Source organism: Astatotilapia calliptera, chromosome 13 (assembly GCF_964374335.1).
Source record: "Astatotilapia calliptera chromosome 13, fAstCal68.1, whole genome shotgun sequence".
Taxonomy (NCBI): Eukaryota; Metazoa; Chordata; class Actinopteri; order Cichliformes; family Cichlidae; genus Astatotilapia; species Astatotilapia calliptera.
Window position 1 is genome coordinate 1,161,856 of NC_137434.1, and position 19,165 is coordinate 1,181,020.

The 19,165-nt window shown below is 45.1% G+C and overlaps 1 protein-coding gene across 10 annotated transcripts; it reads left to right on the plus strand.

Annotated features, from left to right (window-relative positions):
- Nucleotides 1-88: 88 nt before the first annotated feature.
- nvl (nuclear VCP like) lies at nucleotides 89-18,968 on the plus strand. 10 transcript variants are annotated; one of them, XM_080287694.1, is made up of 24 exons: nucleotides 89-251; nucleotides 1,229-1,301; nucleotides 1,598-1,668; nucleotides 2,773-2,825; nucleotides 3,101-3,191; nucleotides 3,276-3,330; nucleotides 4,408-4,611; nucleotides 8,220-8,331; nucleotides 8,755-8,825; nucleotides 8,986-9,120; nucleotides 9,287-9,388; nucleotides 9,719-9,836; nucleotides 9,986-10,130; nucleotides 10,801-11,089; nucleotides 11,616-11,837; nucleotides 12,003-12,107; nucleotides 12,438-12,500; nucleotides 12,750-12,869; nucleotides 15,631-15,730; nucleotides 16,328-16,434; nucleotides 16,660-16,736; nucleotides 16,879-16,970; nucleotides 17,518-17,615; nucleotides 18,825-18,968. In XM_080287694.1, exons 2-24 carry the CDS (start codon nucleotides 1,245-1,247, stop codon nucleotides 18,864-18,866), a joined length of 2,529 nt encoding a protein of 842 aa, XP_080143820.1. In that variant the 5' UTR covers nucleotides 89-251; nucleotides 1,229-1,244; the 3' UTR covers nucleotides 18,867-18,968. The 10 variants fall into 10 exon arrangements, with proteins under 10 accessions (XP_080143820.1, XP_080143823.1, XP_080143821.1 ...); XM_080287697.1 differs by having other exon boundaries at nucleotides 4,408-4,605; XM_080287695.1 differs by having other exon boundaries at nucleotides 130-251; nucleotides 1,232-1,301.
- The last annotated feature ends 197 nt before the right edge of the window (nucleotides 18,969-19,165 follow it).

Below are 19,165 nucleotides of genomic sequence, written 5' to 3' on the forward strand. Positions count from 1 at the left end.
ACAGCGACGAGCCCCACCACCTCGGACTAACGAGGAAGTGTGGCAGTCCGACAGCACGACGAGGAAGTGAAAGCGACAGCGGCTCCTCCTCACGCGCCTCACGCCGTGTGCGGCACAGAGCGGCAGACTGGGAGCCACCGTGCCCGCCGACTACTGTCTCACACTACAGCTTCCCCGGGGCCAGGAACCACGCGGTTTGGACTGCTGCTTCTCACTGATACAAGGACGTGTTCGGTGTCGGGAGTGCTGAAGTAACGGTCAACTCATTTTCTTTATGACAAATTCATATTTCGAGCTTTTCAAACTACATCGCAAAACGTACCGGTGTGTTCTGATGTTTCCCAAATCTCAAGAAAGGCTGTTTTATTTTGAAAATAATCACCCGGATGTGATCATTTTCGTTTCCGGGATAACTGTGTGTCGCACTCGTGTTGGTGGTAAGGCTGTTTCCCCGTGCCTGTAAAAGCCACGCGTGAGAAACCGCGTGGTGACGGGGTTGTGTTTTAATGCCGTCCAGCTGATACAAGCCGGACATCCACGCGAACAGGAGCGCCCTCCACTACTTTGATCGTGAGTCACGTTTTTGCAGGAGCCGTTTAGACTTTTGTTTGGTCCGCTACGCTTGAGTCTGTGCCTCTTTCATACGTGGGTGCTTAAAAACACGCGAGTGGCCGTACAGCTGTGCCCACACTCACAGCTCTTGTTTTCTAGCCGTCCCTGCCTGATGAATGCCGCTGTCACAGAGTCGCTTCTGATCACCTGGATGTGCTGAAGAAATCATAGAGATGAGATGAACAGGAGTTCCTTCTGGGATGCCTGAAGATGGTGAAGGAAAGAAACAATAAGAGCCAGGCCACCGTCTGTCCCAGAGCTTTTGTTTGCTGCTGAGTGAAAAATCTGATTTCTGCTGCAAACTGTGTAGAAAATTGTCCAAATAAAGAAATTGGAGAAATGATGCTCCTAACAGAAAGCAATGAATGACACCGGTGTTATTAGTGGCGCAGTGAGGGGCTGAGCGGGCTTGGAAAAACAATAACATGAAGACTTTGAAGTTCGGTGCAAATGTGATGTATCATAGTTTAATACGAGGCTAGTAAAGGCGCCGTGGGGACATAGTGGTTGTAAGTTGTCACAGGAAGCTGGACACAGTGCTTTTCTGTTGTAAAAGGTGAGTGTAAAATGACGCTGTGGTTACCATGGTTACTAAAGCTGAGGGTGTGTCCTGCAGCAGGCGCGGAGAAGGCATGAAGGGCCACGGCGGCGGGTGGCAGGACGGTCGCCTCAGACAAAGAGTTGAGCAGGTACGTGTCTCTCCTCAGTCACCAGTGCGACCAAGACCAGTACAAAGTAATCAGATTACATGTTACTGAAACCAATGATGTCATCATTTGTGTTGCATGAGTTCTTTGAGCATCTGCTGTGTGTGTGTGTGTGTGAGAGACCCTGGCACTGCTTCACACTGTGTGGCCATCATCGAGCTGTCAAAACTATTGATGTTCCATAAATATAATGCCAGCGAGTGGATTTCATGATGTTTCCTGGTGATTTTCCTTGTGTCCACCACTTTGGTTACATGAATGTTGAACTGTGTTTTCAGTATCTGGGCTCCAGCAGCAGTGAATATGTGGATCTGTCAGCCATGGCCCTGGACCTTCAGAAACTGTACAGGCGAGTCATCTGTCCTGGCTCAAATAAGACACTCGAGCTTGTTCCACAAAGCTGAGATCTGCACGGCTGGTTCCAGTGAAGATATGTGGTGGTGTAAAAGCCCTGCATGTTGACTCTTCTTTGTCTGTGTTAAATCGGCTCTATTTTAATGCTTGAGTGGCTGACATGGTTTTAATGCATCACACTGCAGACCTGCATCTGTGAGGTTGGCTAATATCTGAAATTTATGAGCACATTTTCACAGACACTGATAACAGTGACACATACGGTCACTGGACTTGTCAGTTCGACAAATCTGGTCCTTAGTGGGTCTTAGAGTGGGGTCAGTGCTCATAAGGAGCTTGTTGGAGTTCCTTCAGCAGCAATAAGCTGAAGTAAAGGTGTTCTCCATCATTCTGTCATCATTGTGGATGAAGTTCTGTTCTCTGAGGTTTGCAGGCATGTGTTTGAAATGACCCTGTAACCTGTGTCAGACCGATGGGCAGCAGATCATTGCTGATGTCCTTCCACCTTGGCATTGTGTTAACACACACCTGAGTGCTGCTGTGTTCACACTGATCAGCTCATCAGCACCTGGCTGCTGCTGACCTCCCTCGTCCCTGTCAGAGTGTTACGCCGTGCTTTTTTCCTATTCGCTGCATCGGGCTTCATTTTTGTTAAAAAGAAATATGACATGTGGTTCTTTATTTCATTTTCAGACTTGGTAAAGACCAGATTGTTTTTTGTTTTTATCATGGCCTGAAAACCTTACTACTGAAAGGGGTTGTACCTCCTCTTTCACACCACTGAGCTCACTGAGGAGAGCAGAACAAGGTGTACAAAGACTCTGGAAACTCCGTCTTTGGGTTGAGAAAATCAGTGAAGAAACATCTGATCATTAGTCCATTGTTTATTGTCACAGAAAGCGTGAATCAGTTGTCTTTCCTGTGTCTGGTAGTCCGTTATATTAATTAGCTTCACCACTTTTTAATTACATTCCTTTTACATGCATGAGGTGAAGGACGGCTGGGATAGAATTGAAAATGCACATAAATCTGAGTCCGTGTCGGCCTTAGGTGCTTCCACCGCTTTGGTCCTGGTGACATGAAGTTATTGTGTCTTTAGGATGGACTATGGCAGAAGAAACAAGACGGCGTTCAGGATCCAGGTAGAGAAAGGTAAGAGAGCACGGTCTGTGTGGTTCTGCTGTTTGGACACATCTCGATTGATATTGAACAAGAAGGATGAATGATTCCACTGTAGCAGCAGGCTGGTTAAGGATGATCATGTTGAACCTTTTTAATGAAAAACAGGCAGGATCATTCAGGTTTTCCATCACAGGAAGTCTTGTCGTGCAGCGATATGACAAAAGCCCAGATGACCTCTGCAGCTTGTGTGTGTCTGTTACAGCCTAATGATTGTGCACTCAGTTTGACATGTATGGCTTTTCTAGTGTATGAAGCAGTCATTAAGGATTCTGGGCTGAACGAGCTGGAGAGCAAACACCTGGCTAAGAGAGCCAAGCACAGCCACCGTGACACTGGGTGAGGCCCTCTGCTTGTTGTGTCCTCTGCTGTTCTTCTGCTCTTTAAATGTGTAATTGATGTGCTCTAAATCTGTGTTTACAGTGACGAGAGTGGTAGCAGCAGCTCAGAGGAGGCTTCTGACAGTAATGAGAACATTGTAAGCACTAATTAGTGATGCGTGCGTGTGTGTGTGTGTGGATGCTCAGTCATCCAGGTAAGGAAATCCCAAAAAGTTGATTCTTTTCTCTGAACAGAATTTTAACCGACTTTAGCAAGGACTGCCTAAAGCTAGCACATGTGCACGAGCAAACAGCACGACTGATGGCTGCACCTGAGATTCAGATGCAGACAAAGCAGGATTACTCCTAAAAGTCTGCAAATGCAATCTTCATTTAAGGCTTCCCAGCAACAAAAATGCCCCAGAACCAGCTGCTCAGTGAACGGGTGAGACAGATTTGACATGCTAAAATTAAAAGAGATCCGACAGAGATCTTCTCGATGAGAGTAGCAAAAAGTGGAGAAAAACATCCTCGCAAAAGCTGCGAAAACTTTGTTGTGACGCCGAGGCAAAGCAGAGCTGCTGCGGACAAAAGCTTCAACTTGTCCCAGCAATGCAAAGCGCCCAGCATCCAACATCTGCATGGAGGAAAGGAAGGCACTCGCATCCCTTAGTAATGACAACAACAGTATCATGCATCCTGTCAAGCGTAGGTGCACCAACCAGAAAGACTATCATGAGAAATACTTATGAGCCCCTGAAAGAAGACCCAGGAAGTGGATAGACTGAAGCAGTTAGAACAAGACGATGCTGTTGACCGCAAGCTGCACCAAGGCTGAATGGTTTACCAAAGACACATTAACAGGGTGCACCTTTAAGACCGACTGTAACTCTGTCACCTATAACATCTCAAAGTTTCTGGCTTCGATCCTCAACCTGCTGCAGCTCTGAACACCACATCCAGAACACCCTGGATTTTATTGAGATGTCATTATGGAGGCAGAGGAAACAATAGTTCGATGGTCAGTGGTCATGATTTACATGTTAATGATGAAGAAGTTGAGCTCACAGCCTGTTGTTAGTCACCGTGCGAATGTTCAGCTGAGACTGAAGACGTCACCTGATGAGTGACGAAAACATCCAGATGAACAGAATCAACTTCTTGGGGCAGCGTGCGTGTGCGTGCGTGTGTGGTTTAGCACTAATTTGCTAATGACCTTTTTCTCCCTGTCACAGCCCACAAACCAAATGAACAGCTCTCTGTCGTCTCTGTACCGGAAAGGGAACGCTGCTACCAGCAGTCCTCGCAGCACAGCCACTGCTCCGCCTTCGGCTTCAGTGACCCTGGTCTCCAAAGGAGGCTGGTTTATTGATAGAGCTCCCGAGAAGAGCAGCACCATCATCGACCTTTGTGACGACCCGACCAAACAACCAGTAAATGTCTGTAACTAACATGTCTGCACAGATGAACCCTAGTAAGCGTCGTGTGATAATCATTAAGATGTGATGTGGTTGTGCTCTTTGGTGCTTGGAATTGCATCACAGTCAGTATTGCAAGTTGTTTGGCTTCAATAAGAAAAGTGCTGGTTGTGCCTGTCAGCTTTCTCTGCATGATTTCAGTCCCTCACATCACTGTGGAGGAGTTTTGAACCACTCCGCTTCAGTCCATGGCAAATGGACTGATTCTTATGTAGCGCTTTACTCTCCCGGAGTACTCAAAGCGCTCTATACAACACGCCACATTCAAGCACTTCTAAACACAAGTGCAACTAATAAACATTCACACACATTCACACTCCGATGGACGCATCGGAGAGCAATTTGGGGTTAATATTTTGCCCAAAGGTATTTGGCATGCAGACTGGGGAAGCCAGGAATCGAACCACCAACCTTCCAGTCAGTAGCTGATCTGCTCTGCCACAGCCACCCCTGGTCCATGGATGTTTGCAGGCAGCAAACTATCATTTATGCACATTTCTCTTAAGGTCCCGCCACAGCATTTCAATCAGGCTGAGGTCCAGCTCCGACTGGGTTCATCCCCGGCTCCCCAGTCTGGAAGTGTTCTTGGTCCTCACTAGGGCTGCCACAAACGATCATTTTGATAGTCGACTAGTCACCGATTATTTATGCGATTAGTCGACTAATCAGATCATCATCCATTGGCCGTAAAACTACAGCTTATTGCACCAGCAGCATCTGCTCTTATATAACTATCATTAGCTTACAGCTTTAAGTGTTTAAGGTCTGTGCTAACTAAAAATAAAGAAAAGATGATAGTTTATTAAATTTTAATGAAATTTGCAGATTGTTTCGGTGAAGTTTAATAAACTCCTTGCTATCTAAAATATAACAGGACACCGGAGTATATTCTCCAGCATCTCACACTTCTGATAATCAGCTGTCTGCTTGATGTTTATTCAGCTGTGTAAAAACTATAACTTTAATCTCAGACAAACTGATTTACTCAGGAACAAATAAAATACTAAAAAAAAAAAAGCCAAACAATAACATTTTAAGTTATCTAAGTGACTCATATATATTTAACCTGAGTAGCGAAAGACGGCGGTGGGTTTGAAAACGATTTGCGGGGAGTCCGGTGTTCTCACGGCTCTAGTTAGCCTAGCCCCCGCCTAGCTAACGAGCTAGTGGGTAACAGACGTCTCCGAAAACGTCGGAGCGCTTTTGAAAATATGCGGTGTCCTGATAAACTGAGCAGATATTTGAGGTTTACACAGCTACATTCTCGCCTGAAAATATGTTAAACGTTTATTTTGTGACCCAGAAAGAATAATAAGAGTAACATTAAAACTAACTAGCTGCCGCCATTGTTGGAAACTGCGCTGGGCCGCGCTATGAATTCTGGGACACAGCTTCTTCTTCTTCGGGGTTTAACGGTAGCTGACATCCTTGTACATGCAATGCTGCCATCTTCTGTTCCAGTCCGTTATTACACTCTTAAATCCTGCTATTATTCCTGCGTCTTTTGTGATCTTACAAAGCTTCAAACGACGCGTCGACTATTAAATCAGTCGTCGACGATTTTGATAGTCGACGTAATCGTGACTAGTCGACAAATCGTGGCAGCCCTAGTCCTCACTGAATTCTCAGTTGCACCAGTGCATTCACTGAAATGGGAATGTTATATTGAAGTGCTTAAGTATAGAAAAGGTATGTGAATGAGGATCATACTAGAAAGTGCTTTGAGTTCTCAAATGGAGTAAAAAAGTATTACTTGGATACCATTTATCAAGGTGTGGCAGCTCTGCCATTGTACTCTGTGCTGATATGCTGTGTTTGCCGCTCTTTGTTGTCCTCTGCCCAAAGGACGTTGGGCCTGATTTACTCACATTCACGTGGAATTGTTCTTACCCTGCGCAAAAAATGAGTTTGCATGCAAAATCACTGCTGCATGTATGAAAGGTGATTCTGGCCTATTTTGTTCTCACCATCACGTGTGAGTGAATCAGAATTGCACAAGGCCATTAGTTCTAAACAGTCTCATACAGTTCGCGGGCACTAGCTCCAATTTTCCTCTTGAAGGAAACGCGTTTACCTCCAAGTGAAGCGGAGAAAGCAGTGGCCAAGGCAAGAAACGAGGAAAAAATTAATAATAGTGTCTGAGGTCCAAGGACGAAGCAACAGGTCTCCACAGGAGTGAAGACCGTTTGGATATGGAAATGGATAAATACATACATGATATCATAGTGACACTGAGACGGTCACTGTGGCTCAAAAGTGAAGTGTGCAATCAAAGGTGGTGAGAAAATGGGTCACGGACAAGAAGCTGTTGAACGGCACTGCTTCTTTTATAGTGCTTTTGTCTCTACCTGAGCACTTTAGACAACATGCCTCCTTCACCTTTTTCTTTCTGTATGGAAGTACATTCATACTCCATCAGAGAGCAATTTGGCACTGGTGTGGAACTTACAGACTGGGAGCAGCCAGAATCACTAACCTTCCTTCGGTTGTTTACATATTTGTCCCACTTGAAGGTTTCAATCACCAAATAAATGTTAATATCAAAGATAACCTGAGTTACACATTTGAAATGTTTGTTTCATCCATTGAGGGAAAGACGTTATCCAGACCTACCTGGCCATGTGTGGGAAAGTAATTGCCCCTAAAACTAACCCTTGGCTGCAAGAACTGCCATCAAGCACTGGCAGTGAGTCTTTCACATCTCTGTGGTGAAGCTTTGCCCCACTTTGACCCAAGTTCAGCCACACTGGAGCACTGTCCATGCCAAAGCATCTCAATCAGATTTAGGCCCGACTTTGTTCGTTGCTTCTTTGAGCCAGTCAGAGGTGCACTTGATGCCGTGTGTTGGGTTATTTTCCTGCTGCGTAACCCAAGTGCTCTTGTCGGGTCATAAACTGATGGCCTGACATTCTCCTTCAAGATTTTCTGGTAGAGAGACAAATCTATGGACTATCCAGGCTTGAAGCAGCACCACTGTGTCTGACTGCTGGTATGAAATGCTGTGTTAGTTTGCTCTCATATGTAACGTGACTCAAGCTTCCAGTCTTTGTGTTGTTTTGGTCAGCAATGGTTTTCACCTTCAGCTCTCCACAGTTTTCTTCCCCTTGTTTCCTGGTTTTCTGGAGTCCCAGCCTTAGAAACGGCTCGGTATCCATCCTTTCCAGACACGGCAGTGTTTTGTCTTCCAGCAGGTTCTTTAGATCATAATGACGTGTTCCTTTTTTTTAGCTCTTTTAGTTTACTTCATTTTCTCAAATAAAGGACTTGATAAGAAATCACCTAACATGTAGCTGATTTCTTGAGCATGTCTGACAGTAAGCCTGCGTGTGGCGAAGCTGAACTGTGGTTGGACGCAGCGTTTCATGAGGGGGGCAATTACTTCCTCACACAGGCCACGGTAGACTTGGCTAGCTTTTCCCCATTAATAGATGAAGTCCACAGTTGTGTCATATTAACATTTGATGACATGAAACATGTAACTGTGACACATATGCAAAAAGAGACGGTATTTTGATCAGTATTTATGTCCTATGTTCACGTTACATGGCCTCCTCGCCTGTCACAAACAGACTGACGTGTCCATTCTGGAGGGGGACAGGTCTCACAAGAAGTCCAAAAAAAGGAGAAAGACTGCTGAAAGAAGTCCTGAAACCACAGAGACACACACGCTCAACAAGAAAGGTACCGCTTTGTGTAGTTTGTCAGTGCGATCATACAGCTACTGCAGTGCTTCCTGTGCATTAGATGGAGCGATTGTAAAGAGAGGCATCCACAGGCGGGAATAATTTGCTGTGCTGTTCAGAGATGCATTATGGGTAATCGCCGTGCCTCACTGAGCATGCACCTCGTGCAGTGGGTGGGAGCTAAGGTACGTCTCAGACGATATCTGGCTCCACTTTAAAAGGGTTCAGCTCCACCCCCCACAACATTTTCAGCCTTGCAGAAAAACTTGCATGCAAACATTTTTGACCCCTTATTTCTAATTCTATAAATAAGGTATGTGTTTCACTTCAGTTCCAATACGTCTGTTAGTATAAGACTTCACTGCAGTGGTTGTCAGCGTCTGTTTCTTTGCAGTCATTTTCTCTATGAATGATTCTTTAGCAAAGTCGCCCGAGCTGCACTACCCCACTTTGAAGTTTGAAGATGTTGGAGGAAATGAAGAGACGTTAGTGGTTAGTACCGTCGTCCTTGCTGCCTTGTCTGTAGCTACATTAGCTTCTTTGATTAAAGTGCATTGCTGTAACACAGCACGGCGTAAATGAAGAATGTGTTGACTGCACATGAAATTGTCCAGCTGGTGTTCACTCATTTCTATAAAAAACATTGCTGCAGGAAGTGTGTAAGCTGCTCATACACATGCGACACCCAGAGGTGTACCAGCAGCTGGGAATGGTTCCTCCGAGGGGCTTTCTGCTGCATGGACCACCTGGTTGTGGAAAGACCCTGCTGGCCCAGGCTGTGGCTGGGGTGAGTGCTGGACAATTCATATATAGAGATGCACCTCGGCATCCTTTCAGCCTGGTTTCATCACGTTTTGGCAACAAAGTGCTGCTACTTCTCTAACAGGGTCTGAGTATGGGTGACGTCCATGAAGGTGTTGTGCACTTAAATAAGCTGTGATTGTGTGTTTCAGGAGATGCACCTGCCCATGTTGAAGGTTTCTGCTCCAGAGCTGGTGTCCGGAGTGTCCGGGGAGTCTGAACAGAAGCTCAGGGAGCTGTTTGACCTCGCTGTGGTTAATACTGCTTTTTTTCCACTTTTACTTCCAATCGTTCCAGAAGTGTCCGGCTCGCTCCTGAGCCCGCACCTTATTTTAGCAGCGTGCTGGTGATTGACAGGCAGTCGAACGCAGCTGATCCTCAAAGCCGCAGCAACGCTCTAAGTTTAGATGGTTTGATGGAGCTGCAGGCTCACGGGTGCAGACGTGTTATGGTGTCAGAGAAAGTCCTCTTTGAATGTGGTTAAAAACTTGTATAGAGATCAAGGCGGTGCATGAATAAGCATGAGACCTGTGGCGTGACTGTAACAATGTAAAGCGAATGTAGTTTCTCTTCCTCCCTTGCAGAGTTCAGCTCCGTGTATCCTCTTCATAGATGAGATAGATGCCATCACCCCTAAAAGAGAGGTGGCCTCTAAAGATATGGAGAGGAGGATTGTAGCCCAGCTGCTAACCTGCATGGATGGTATGACATGCAATTCTCTTGTGGAAATACAAGCAGACTCACAAACATAAGCACTTATCAGGCTCGTCGCACCGGAACGCTCGTGTTCATTAACACCACACCTCGGCTTTCGCCAGCGGCGTCACGTTTTTTTGCACTCTGCCTGACAGATCTGAATAGTCTGGCAGTTCCGGCTCAGCTCCTGGTCGTCGGTGCCACCAACAGACCAGACTCCCTGGACCCCGCCCTCCGCAGAGCCGGCCGCTTCGACAGAGAGATCTGCATGGGTATCCCAGATGAAGCGGCACGTCTCAGGTCAGCTACACACAACTAGACGGACAAATTGGTGTTTCAGTTGTGCTTCGTGTCAACATTTCACGTTTACCTTTTGTACTTTCTTGACTGGTAGCCAAAGGCCATCAGGGCGGGAATGGGTGAGAAATTAAAGGAACAGCACCTTCCCTACTCGAGGTTCTCTCTGTTATTGGGAAACACTTGGGTCACTTTGGGTTCCAAGTAAAAGAAAATAGAGGTGACAGAGGCAGTGTCAGGGATCTAACAGTGACGTGAGCACATCACAGGCAGCCTGATCGATATTAGCTAACAACAAAGCAGGAATGTGAAGCAAGGTTTCCTTAATACGCTGCGTATGCTGACCTGTATCGTCCTGAAAAAACAGGGAAGCATACGTGCGACCTCTGTGGAAAGCAGAGCAGAACTGAATCACACCACGAACTCCAGTTCTGTGGCAGAAAGATGAGGTGATACTGAAGGAAGGGGTCGTGATTTGAATAACATGTCCATCACAGATGGCGATGAGATGCTCAGAGGATGCTGAGACCTAAAGCAAAGTGTTGGGCAGGTGGACGATCAGCACCGTGCCCGTTTGTGGAGCAGGGATTGTTGACACTTTTGGGTATTTACCACAGCAGTCTCTCGCTCGGCTCACGAGTACACAGTTTGAACGTGTTTGTTACTCTCCCAGGATCTTGAGGACGTTATGTCGAAAGCTGAAGCTGCCAGAGGACTTTGATTACCAGCAGCTGGCCCGACTCACCCCAGGCTACGTGGGTGCTGACCTCATGGCTTTGTGCCGCGAAGCTGCCATGAGTGCTGTAAACAGGGTGCTGCTGGAAACGAGGGGGCCTCCGCACAGCCAAAGCCAGACATCTGCTAAAGAACCGTTAGCTTTGACAGACGTCACGTCAGAACAACAACAAGCGACCGACGCCAACCCCGTGCCTCAGGAGGAGCCGGGACAGAATCATCAGCAGGTACGAGGAGCTCCGGGACGGTCTCAAACGTTACTCAGCACGATGATCGTTCTTAAATAATGAGGACTACAGACTTGCTGCTTATTTGTTTTTCTTATGAGCTCTTGTCAGTGTTAGTATATGAGATCAGAGTGAGAGATGCCTGCAGGTGCTGTTAAAGCTGTCGTTACTGCTCATGTTTGGATGACTCGGGCTAACAGAACTGCTGTTCTCAGAGCACGAACACAGATCTTTGCATGTTTTACAGAAATACTCACTTAAGAAGTTTGAACTTGACATAGATTAGAGCCAAACTGAGGCGAGCGGCGCACACAGATCTGTATGGCTCATATCACACAGCAGACACACCTTCAGTGTGGCAGGCTGTTAAATATGTTGGTGCTGCTTCAACCACAGCACGTGTACGCGTCGCTGCCCTGTTTTTGTGGAGATGCCACACTCACTGTTGTGCTGCATTTGAATGCAAAACGACTCGACGGGATTTCCTGCCTCTGCGTTGCCCTGACGTGTTATGTGCTGCGTCCAGCAGGGGGAGCTGTGGAGCGTGCTGTGCCTGCTGAAGAGCACAGAGACCCTATCAGAGGAGAAGCTGGCTGGCTTGTCCATTCTCATGTCAGATTTCCAGCTCTCTCTGGCTAGTGTGCAGCCCTCAGCTAAGAGGGAAGGATTTGCCACAGTGCCTGATGTCACCTGGGAAGATGTGGGAGCGCTGCAGGATGTCCGAGAGGAGCTCACCATGGCTATACTGGTAAACACATGGATTTCAGAATAAGCCATGACCCTTTTATTTTATTGTCTTTTATTATACTACTGTCCTCTGTTCTCTCACACGTTACCTGTGTTTGAGCTGGTTCAGCCTCACTCGTCTCTGATCAGTGTTAGCACAGATAACACAGCCGTGTGTGCCCTGCAGGCTCCAGTGCGTTCTCCAGAGCAGTTCAGAGCTCTGGGGCTGAGCGCTCCGTCTGGGGTGCTGCTGGCTGGACCTCCAGGATGTGGAAAAACCCTGCTGGCCAAGGTTGTCCCGCCCACCGACACATACACGAGCATCATCTGTTTTCATAGCACAGCATAGTTATGAAAATCTGAGTGATGAATTTTAAACATGTTCAAACCAAATCGATTATCATTTATTTATTTTATATGTAACTTTAATATGAAGTAAATCAGGACATTCGGTCTCTTTCTGAGGATGAAGTAGGGTCACTGTCAGTATCAGTCACACGTCTCTGTGGAGACTGGACAAACACACTTAACTTAGCATAAGGCCTATGGCTAACTTGGCTCTGTCATGCTGCTCATTTTCTCAGCGTGCCTCACTGAATGCTTCTATTCTCTTTCCTGGCAGGCCGTAGCCAACGAGTCAGGCCTCAACTTCATCTCTGTCAAAGGACCAGAGCTGCTCAACATGGTAAGTCACTGAGCTGGAGAGCATGCTGCTGTGCTGGCCTCAGCCTGTGCATTGCTGCATTGTTTTGGAGAGTCGTAGCAGAGCCAAGAAACATGCCTCTGAGGGTTTGTCCCGAACCACCAGCCACACATGCCTGCATATTATCTGCATATCTGGATTCTCATTTCTGTTGATTTCTTTATAAGTGTGCTGAATAAAAGTCGACCGTCTGTGTCGACCTCAGAGCTGACTTGTGCTCTGTGTTTGCAGTATGTGGGAGAGAGCGAGCGGGCTGTCAGACAGGTCTTCCAAAGAGGACGCAACTCTGCTCCTTGTGTGATCTTCTTTGACGAGATCGACGCACTGTGTCCACGCCGCTCAGGCCACGAGGTAAGATCATAATGTTAGCATGTCAGGAAAGTGTGATTTCATTTAAACTGTATGTTCCCATTAGACACACAAAGCCCTGTGGAACTCCATGACTTGTGGTTAAGAAGACTCCCCATTTACATATCTGTCAGATGTTATTCAAACCAATGCAGGCCATTTCCTTTCACAGCCAGTGTGTCTCTCTGTAGTAACATACCGTGGTTGACAGTATCAAACGCTGCACCAAGCAGGACAAGCACTTCGTTTTTAATACCTCTGTGGGCTCATCTTCCCTTTTATGTATTTATCTATGAATTTCTGTTATTATTCACATGTGCATGTTGTTGAAATCTCCCAATTCTTTGAATCTTTGGGCTGAAGGAAGGACAGTACTCGGTGTATTTATGCTCAATCAACAATACTTTATTTCCATACAATTCAACACTTAAGAGCATAAGGACCATCATGATGGGGAGACATGCCTGAAGAGGGTCACCGCAAGTCTCAAACTGGTGACGGGCTACTAAGCTTCTTATAGCCGCTAGTGGCCCCCACCTAGTCGTAAAAGCCCAAACATTCACATTCTTTCTCTCATACGGCGCCTAAGTTATGACCTCGGCTCCCTGTCTTTCTGCTCTCTGTAAGGTGGGGGTCTGGAATGTGGTCCATCTCCCCTGTCTTATACACAGAGTCTCCTGCTTACAACCTTCTTTTTATGATTCAACAATAAAGCATGTCAAGAAAACAGTGTAACACATTCCCAGCAGATCAAGGATACAGAGTGATGCACACTTATCTAATGAACTAATAAGTGAATATTAGGGGTGCAACGATACACAAAATTCACGGTTCGGTTCGGTTCGATACTTTGGTGTCACGGTTCGATATTTTTTCGATACAAAAAAATGTTCATGCCTTTTTAATTTGTCATTTATTAAAATTATAAATATATATTTTAACTCAAAAGTACAGTTTTTAAATTTAACCCTAACCCTTGTGCGTGTTTTTTATTTTGACAGCGAATGCGCACCTGCGGACCACTTATGTGCAGCCCTGGTTATTTAGCTCATCATATTGCAGCCACAGAAATTCTTTTGTCCATGAAACCATAAAGCTGCACTTTCTTTTTGCCTCATAGTCTGATTTGTCATAACTTCTCCGTTTTGTGGTGAGCTTTTCTTTGGCTGTCACTTCTTCACCCTGACCTGTCTTATTTGGCTCAGCAGAACTGAAATGCTTTTACACACTCACTCACATAAGCTCAGCGATTCTCTGCGCGATCAACCTCTCACATGTTTAAGCTTGCTGCGGGAGATTTCACTTGTCATGTTTGCATAGTAAGCTAACGATTAATAAGACGATGTCAGAGGAATTGGTGCACAAATTATCATCACTCACAGATCAGTGCTGTCGCTCTCTATACACAGTTCGCAGGATTGCAAAGTGAAAGCAAAAAAACAAGCGCAAATTCAAACGCGATTTCAATATGTCACATATTGACAGTGGCTCACCGATGCCAATGACATAATTACCCAGCTACATTTCTGAAAGAATGCAAAAGCATTGACATATATTTTTCCTACAATAGCCCGACGGGCAGGGCAGAGATAGATTTTTGTAGCCCGACTGAAAAAATCACTAGCCCCAGGACGTCGGGCTAGCGATATTGCAAGCCCTGTATCTGATTGAGGAATCACTCATCTTTGGAAAAGAGAGTTTATTACAGAGAAATGGCTCTTTCCAAAATAAAAGCTATACTATCCGCTTCTTCTGGGCTATATTCTCAGCAGCATAAGGAGAATCATGTGCTAACAGCTGTCTAAATGACTCGGCTAAAGTTTGTAGCATGCATGCTTGTTGTTTTTGTCTTTGCACTAGGATGATGTCGGTGTAAATGTGCAGTCATATTCGTTGTGTTCCCACTAGTGCTTTCAGGTTAATCTCGTTGAAATGACCTTAACGCCACAACACGGCGAATCTCTGTTAACGAGCTACCGCCGATCGCCCCGTGCATGGGGCTAGACGGCCAACACGTTAACGAGCTAACTGCGCTAACACACTAGTTCACACCCATGTAATTGAGCATTGCATGGCACATCCAACATACTGTTTTACTTTAGTCCATGACTCGCTTACCTTCAGGGTCATACGTCACATGAAAACCAAAATAATTCCAAACGCCAGATCTGAATGAGGGTGGGGGAGGTCCATGTTGCAAGGAGAGCTTAACTTCTGTCTCGCTAGCTTGCCCTGCGCTCTTCCTTCTGACTATGCTGTCTGTGTTGAGCGCTCAGTGAATCTGCGTTCGACTACTCCGCCTAGGCTGCACTGTCGAGCCTAGGCGGAGTAGTCGAACGCAGATTCACTGAGCGCTCAACACAGACAGCATCGTCAGAAGGAAAGTTGATAAAATAAATTACAAATGTTGTATTGTTCGATACATATGCGTACCGAACCGAAAGCACTGTATCGAACGGTTCAATATCGATACGAATATCGTTGCACCCCTAGTGAATATGTTCTGTTAACTCAAAAGTATAATGAGAACTAGACTACATACACAGCACACCATCTAAACTAAAGGATAATATATGACCTACAGCTGTTATCATAATTCAACTACTTTAACTACATATATAAGATAACATATAATAACAGAATAATCTCACAATGTGCAACATGCCAATGCCAGCACTGAGAGGCAGGAAGAGAAAGGGGGAGAAAATCTAAAAAAACAACCGCCCCCCCACAGCAGGCGTGAACTGTCTTTGTTTGTGTTCAGTCAGGAGCCAGTGTGCGGGTCGTCAACCAGCTGCTTACAGAGATGGACGGCTTGGAGAGTCGACGGCAGGTCTTCATCATGGCTGCCACTAACAGACCAGGTATGGAGACGTATTACCATAACAGCACGCCTCAAGGAGCTGCTTGGCCATGGAAACCCAGGCTGTGAAGCTCCTGGTTCACTGTTTGTGTGTTGATGTTTAAACTAAAGGAGCTCGGCAGAGCGCTGTGCACCGCCGTACGTGTCCACCACTTTGAGTTGCTTCTGTTTTTCAGTATGTTTAAGCAATGCTGTTGCTTCCACTAGATGTCAGCTGAATGTGGAATATCGAGGAGAGAGAAAATCTTACAGTATTACAGTGCCACCTTATTTCATTGAGAATAACCCATTCTTTCACAAAGGCTTGTAAAGGCAGCTGCATGACTGGACTCTACACAATGGGACTGAAAACTACTAAATCCAAAGAGTAACAGGTGTGGCCGAGGACTTTTGCTCATATAGAGTAACTGGAGACTGAAAATGGGTTTTGCTGAGGACATTTACTGATGACAAAGTTAAAGTGTTTGTAGAATTTGGGAAGTTAGATGCATGGAACAGGAAGCGGATTTAGGTTAAAAAGAATACTTTGAGCACATTCTTCTTTAAATGATTTGAAATGGCAGGTTTTTACTGTTACAATGTTCTGTTTTATCACCAGATATCATCGACCCTGCTGTACTGAGACCAGGCCGTCTGGATAAAACCTTGTATGTGGGTCTGCCACCACCAGCAGACCGCCATACCATCCTGCATACAATCACTAAAGTAGGAAATGGACCGTTTCTATTCAGATGAAATGAAAAAGTGTGCATTATATATTGTATACTATCAAATAGAGAACAAAGGGGAAACAAACACATTAAACAGTTATGTTGGTGCACTGATGACTGTATTTTAAAATCTAGCTGACACTGAAAATATCCTGCCACATACTGCTGATTAAGGACATTATAGAAAAGCTGTTGATCAACTTCACTGCTCCATGTTTAGGGGGGGACCAGACCTCAGCTGGAGCAGGATGTCAGCCTTGAAGAGATTGCACGAGATAAGCGCTGCGATGGCTTCAGGTAGGTTTGAGCCGTGGAGCAGCAGTGTGGCTGCAAAGCCTTCTGTTCTAGCTTGCAGTGTTCAAACTGCACTGACACATAAACAGCACTGAAAAGAGTGAAATCTGATCCACACTAAAGGTGTGTGTGTGTTTTGACGTAGTGGAGCTGACCTGACTGCATTGGTGAGGGAGGCGTCTCTTAATGCCCTGAGGACCTACCTGAAGTCCCAGCCTTCCTCGGCTGCATCTCCTGGTAACTGAACTCGTCCTCTGCATGCCTGCACAGTGTTTAGCTCCACAGCTGTAGTCCTCCTGTGGGTCTGCAGGTAGTCACCAAACACATTCCCATGGTTTCACTTTACTTTAGCACGTTACGGTCTAGTTAGTGCATGGACTCAGTTTAATTCAGTTCAGTTTTGTTAATATTACACCAAATCACAGCAACAGTCGCCTCAAAGCGCTTTAATATTGACCCTACAATAACATATACAAGAGAACACTGTATGCAGTATATCAAACTTTCATATTCCAACTCAAATAACAACAATAAGCTGGCCTACGAGGTGCAACCGAGACCTACCTGGGTTTTCACTGAAGATTATTTTTAGTGATTTATAAACGTAAAGAAGAAACAATCATAGCACCTGTATTCCCTCTTCTTTCTATTGATTTCTGTTTCCTCTTTAGTACAGCTAACGATTGTTGTGCTATCAAAAAGTAAAACACGATTCACAGTTGCACTGAAACTAGCTAATTACACTCATGCATGTCCATTCTGTTCGCCTCTACGCTCCACACAGGCCACACACATTCGTCTGGCTCTGCTGCTGACATCAGAGTGAGCAAGGACAACTTTGAGGATGCCTTCGGGAAGGTCCGACCGTCTGTGTCCACAAAGGTAATAAAGCATGGTCACATTTTGGGAATGTATTTTCAATCAGGATCTAGATGGATCCAAATTCTCAGACGTGTCCTGCAAGTACAGTGGTGAAAAAAGGTTAACATACCATGATATATGTTTAAGTGATTAGGTCTTAGAGTCAATACATATCAACAACACCATGTGGCCTGTGATTTTTATTTATATGAAATTTGCCTGTATGTAGGTACGTACTGTGTAGTATCGTGATATTTTGTATCGATACAGGGACAGCAGAAATCGATATTTTGTTACAAAAAAAGTTTTTGTGCTCTGACTTCAGAGCATGTTGATCCTTTTCTGAGCAACAATCCTGACATTCCTTCACTGTCCAAATGTGTTTAACTTTAAGACATGTTTTATTTTAATTAAGTTTAAAACTTTTTTATTTAATGTAAAATTATATTTTGTTTTAATTTACTTTCAAATTCTTCAGGGGCTGCATAGTTTTCATAAATTGCATAGTTCAGAATAGCTGTAATTGTACCAGATGGTTGCATTCAGTTAAGTTGGACTAGACTGTAATACAAACCGTTCAGTTTGTCAACAATAAAACTGACTGAGATGAGAGAAAGACTGAGTGTGAGACTTTGATATTAGATAAAATGAATATTGATAAAGTTTACCTTTATGTACAGAATCTGAATATCGCAAAATATTTTAAAAAATTGCAATAATATCGTATCGTGCGTTAAGTATTGTGATAATATCGTATCGTGGGATGTATGGTGATTCCCACCTCTAATATATATATAGATAGATAGAAATAAAATGTGTGTGTAAAAAAAGCAGGTCAGGGAGAGGCAGCTGCCAGTCTTATCACACCTCATAGTTGACTGCCAGCGCTCCTCTCTCTCCCCATAACTCATGCTGCCAGAGTCCATTACTCTGGCAGCATTCCACATGCTGCTGATAAGAAGTGTTTGTCACAGCAGACTGAACTGGCCTCAGTCACAGTCCCGCAACCTACCTGAACCGGTCTGACTCGTCACGCTAAACACTGCATGCCAAAAAACTCTGCAGTACTAACCTACAAACCGAATGTCAATGTGATCATTACTCAGGTAACTGTTTAAAATAAGTGTGGACTGAGTGAGTGACAGAGAAACGGAGACGAGCTGTTCAACTTTTGTTTCTGTGTGAAAACCACAAACGTGCACTGACTGTGTGTGTGTGTTCCTTGTGTAGGACCAGAGGATATATGAGCAGCTGAGAGAGTCCCTCAGATGACTGCCAGACCAAGAAAACATCAGCCCCACTCACAAGTGATTGAATAATATTGTAGTGTATATACAGGTATAATACTTTTCTATTAAAGTTTGACAGACGCGACTTGCACGTGTTCTTTCAGCTGGAGCACACCGACTCTACGAGCCGCTGCTTTGTCTTTGAAAAACGAGCTGAGAGGCTTAAAAATGCAACAGCGTGGGTGCCGACTAAACGCAGCAGCACAGCTCTGATTACTACAAGGCAGAGGAGTACTTACTACTGCATCGCTATAAATTATATTGTAGAAAAAGGTGGGGGGG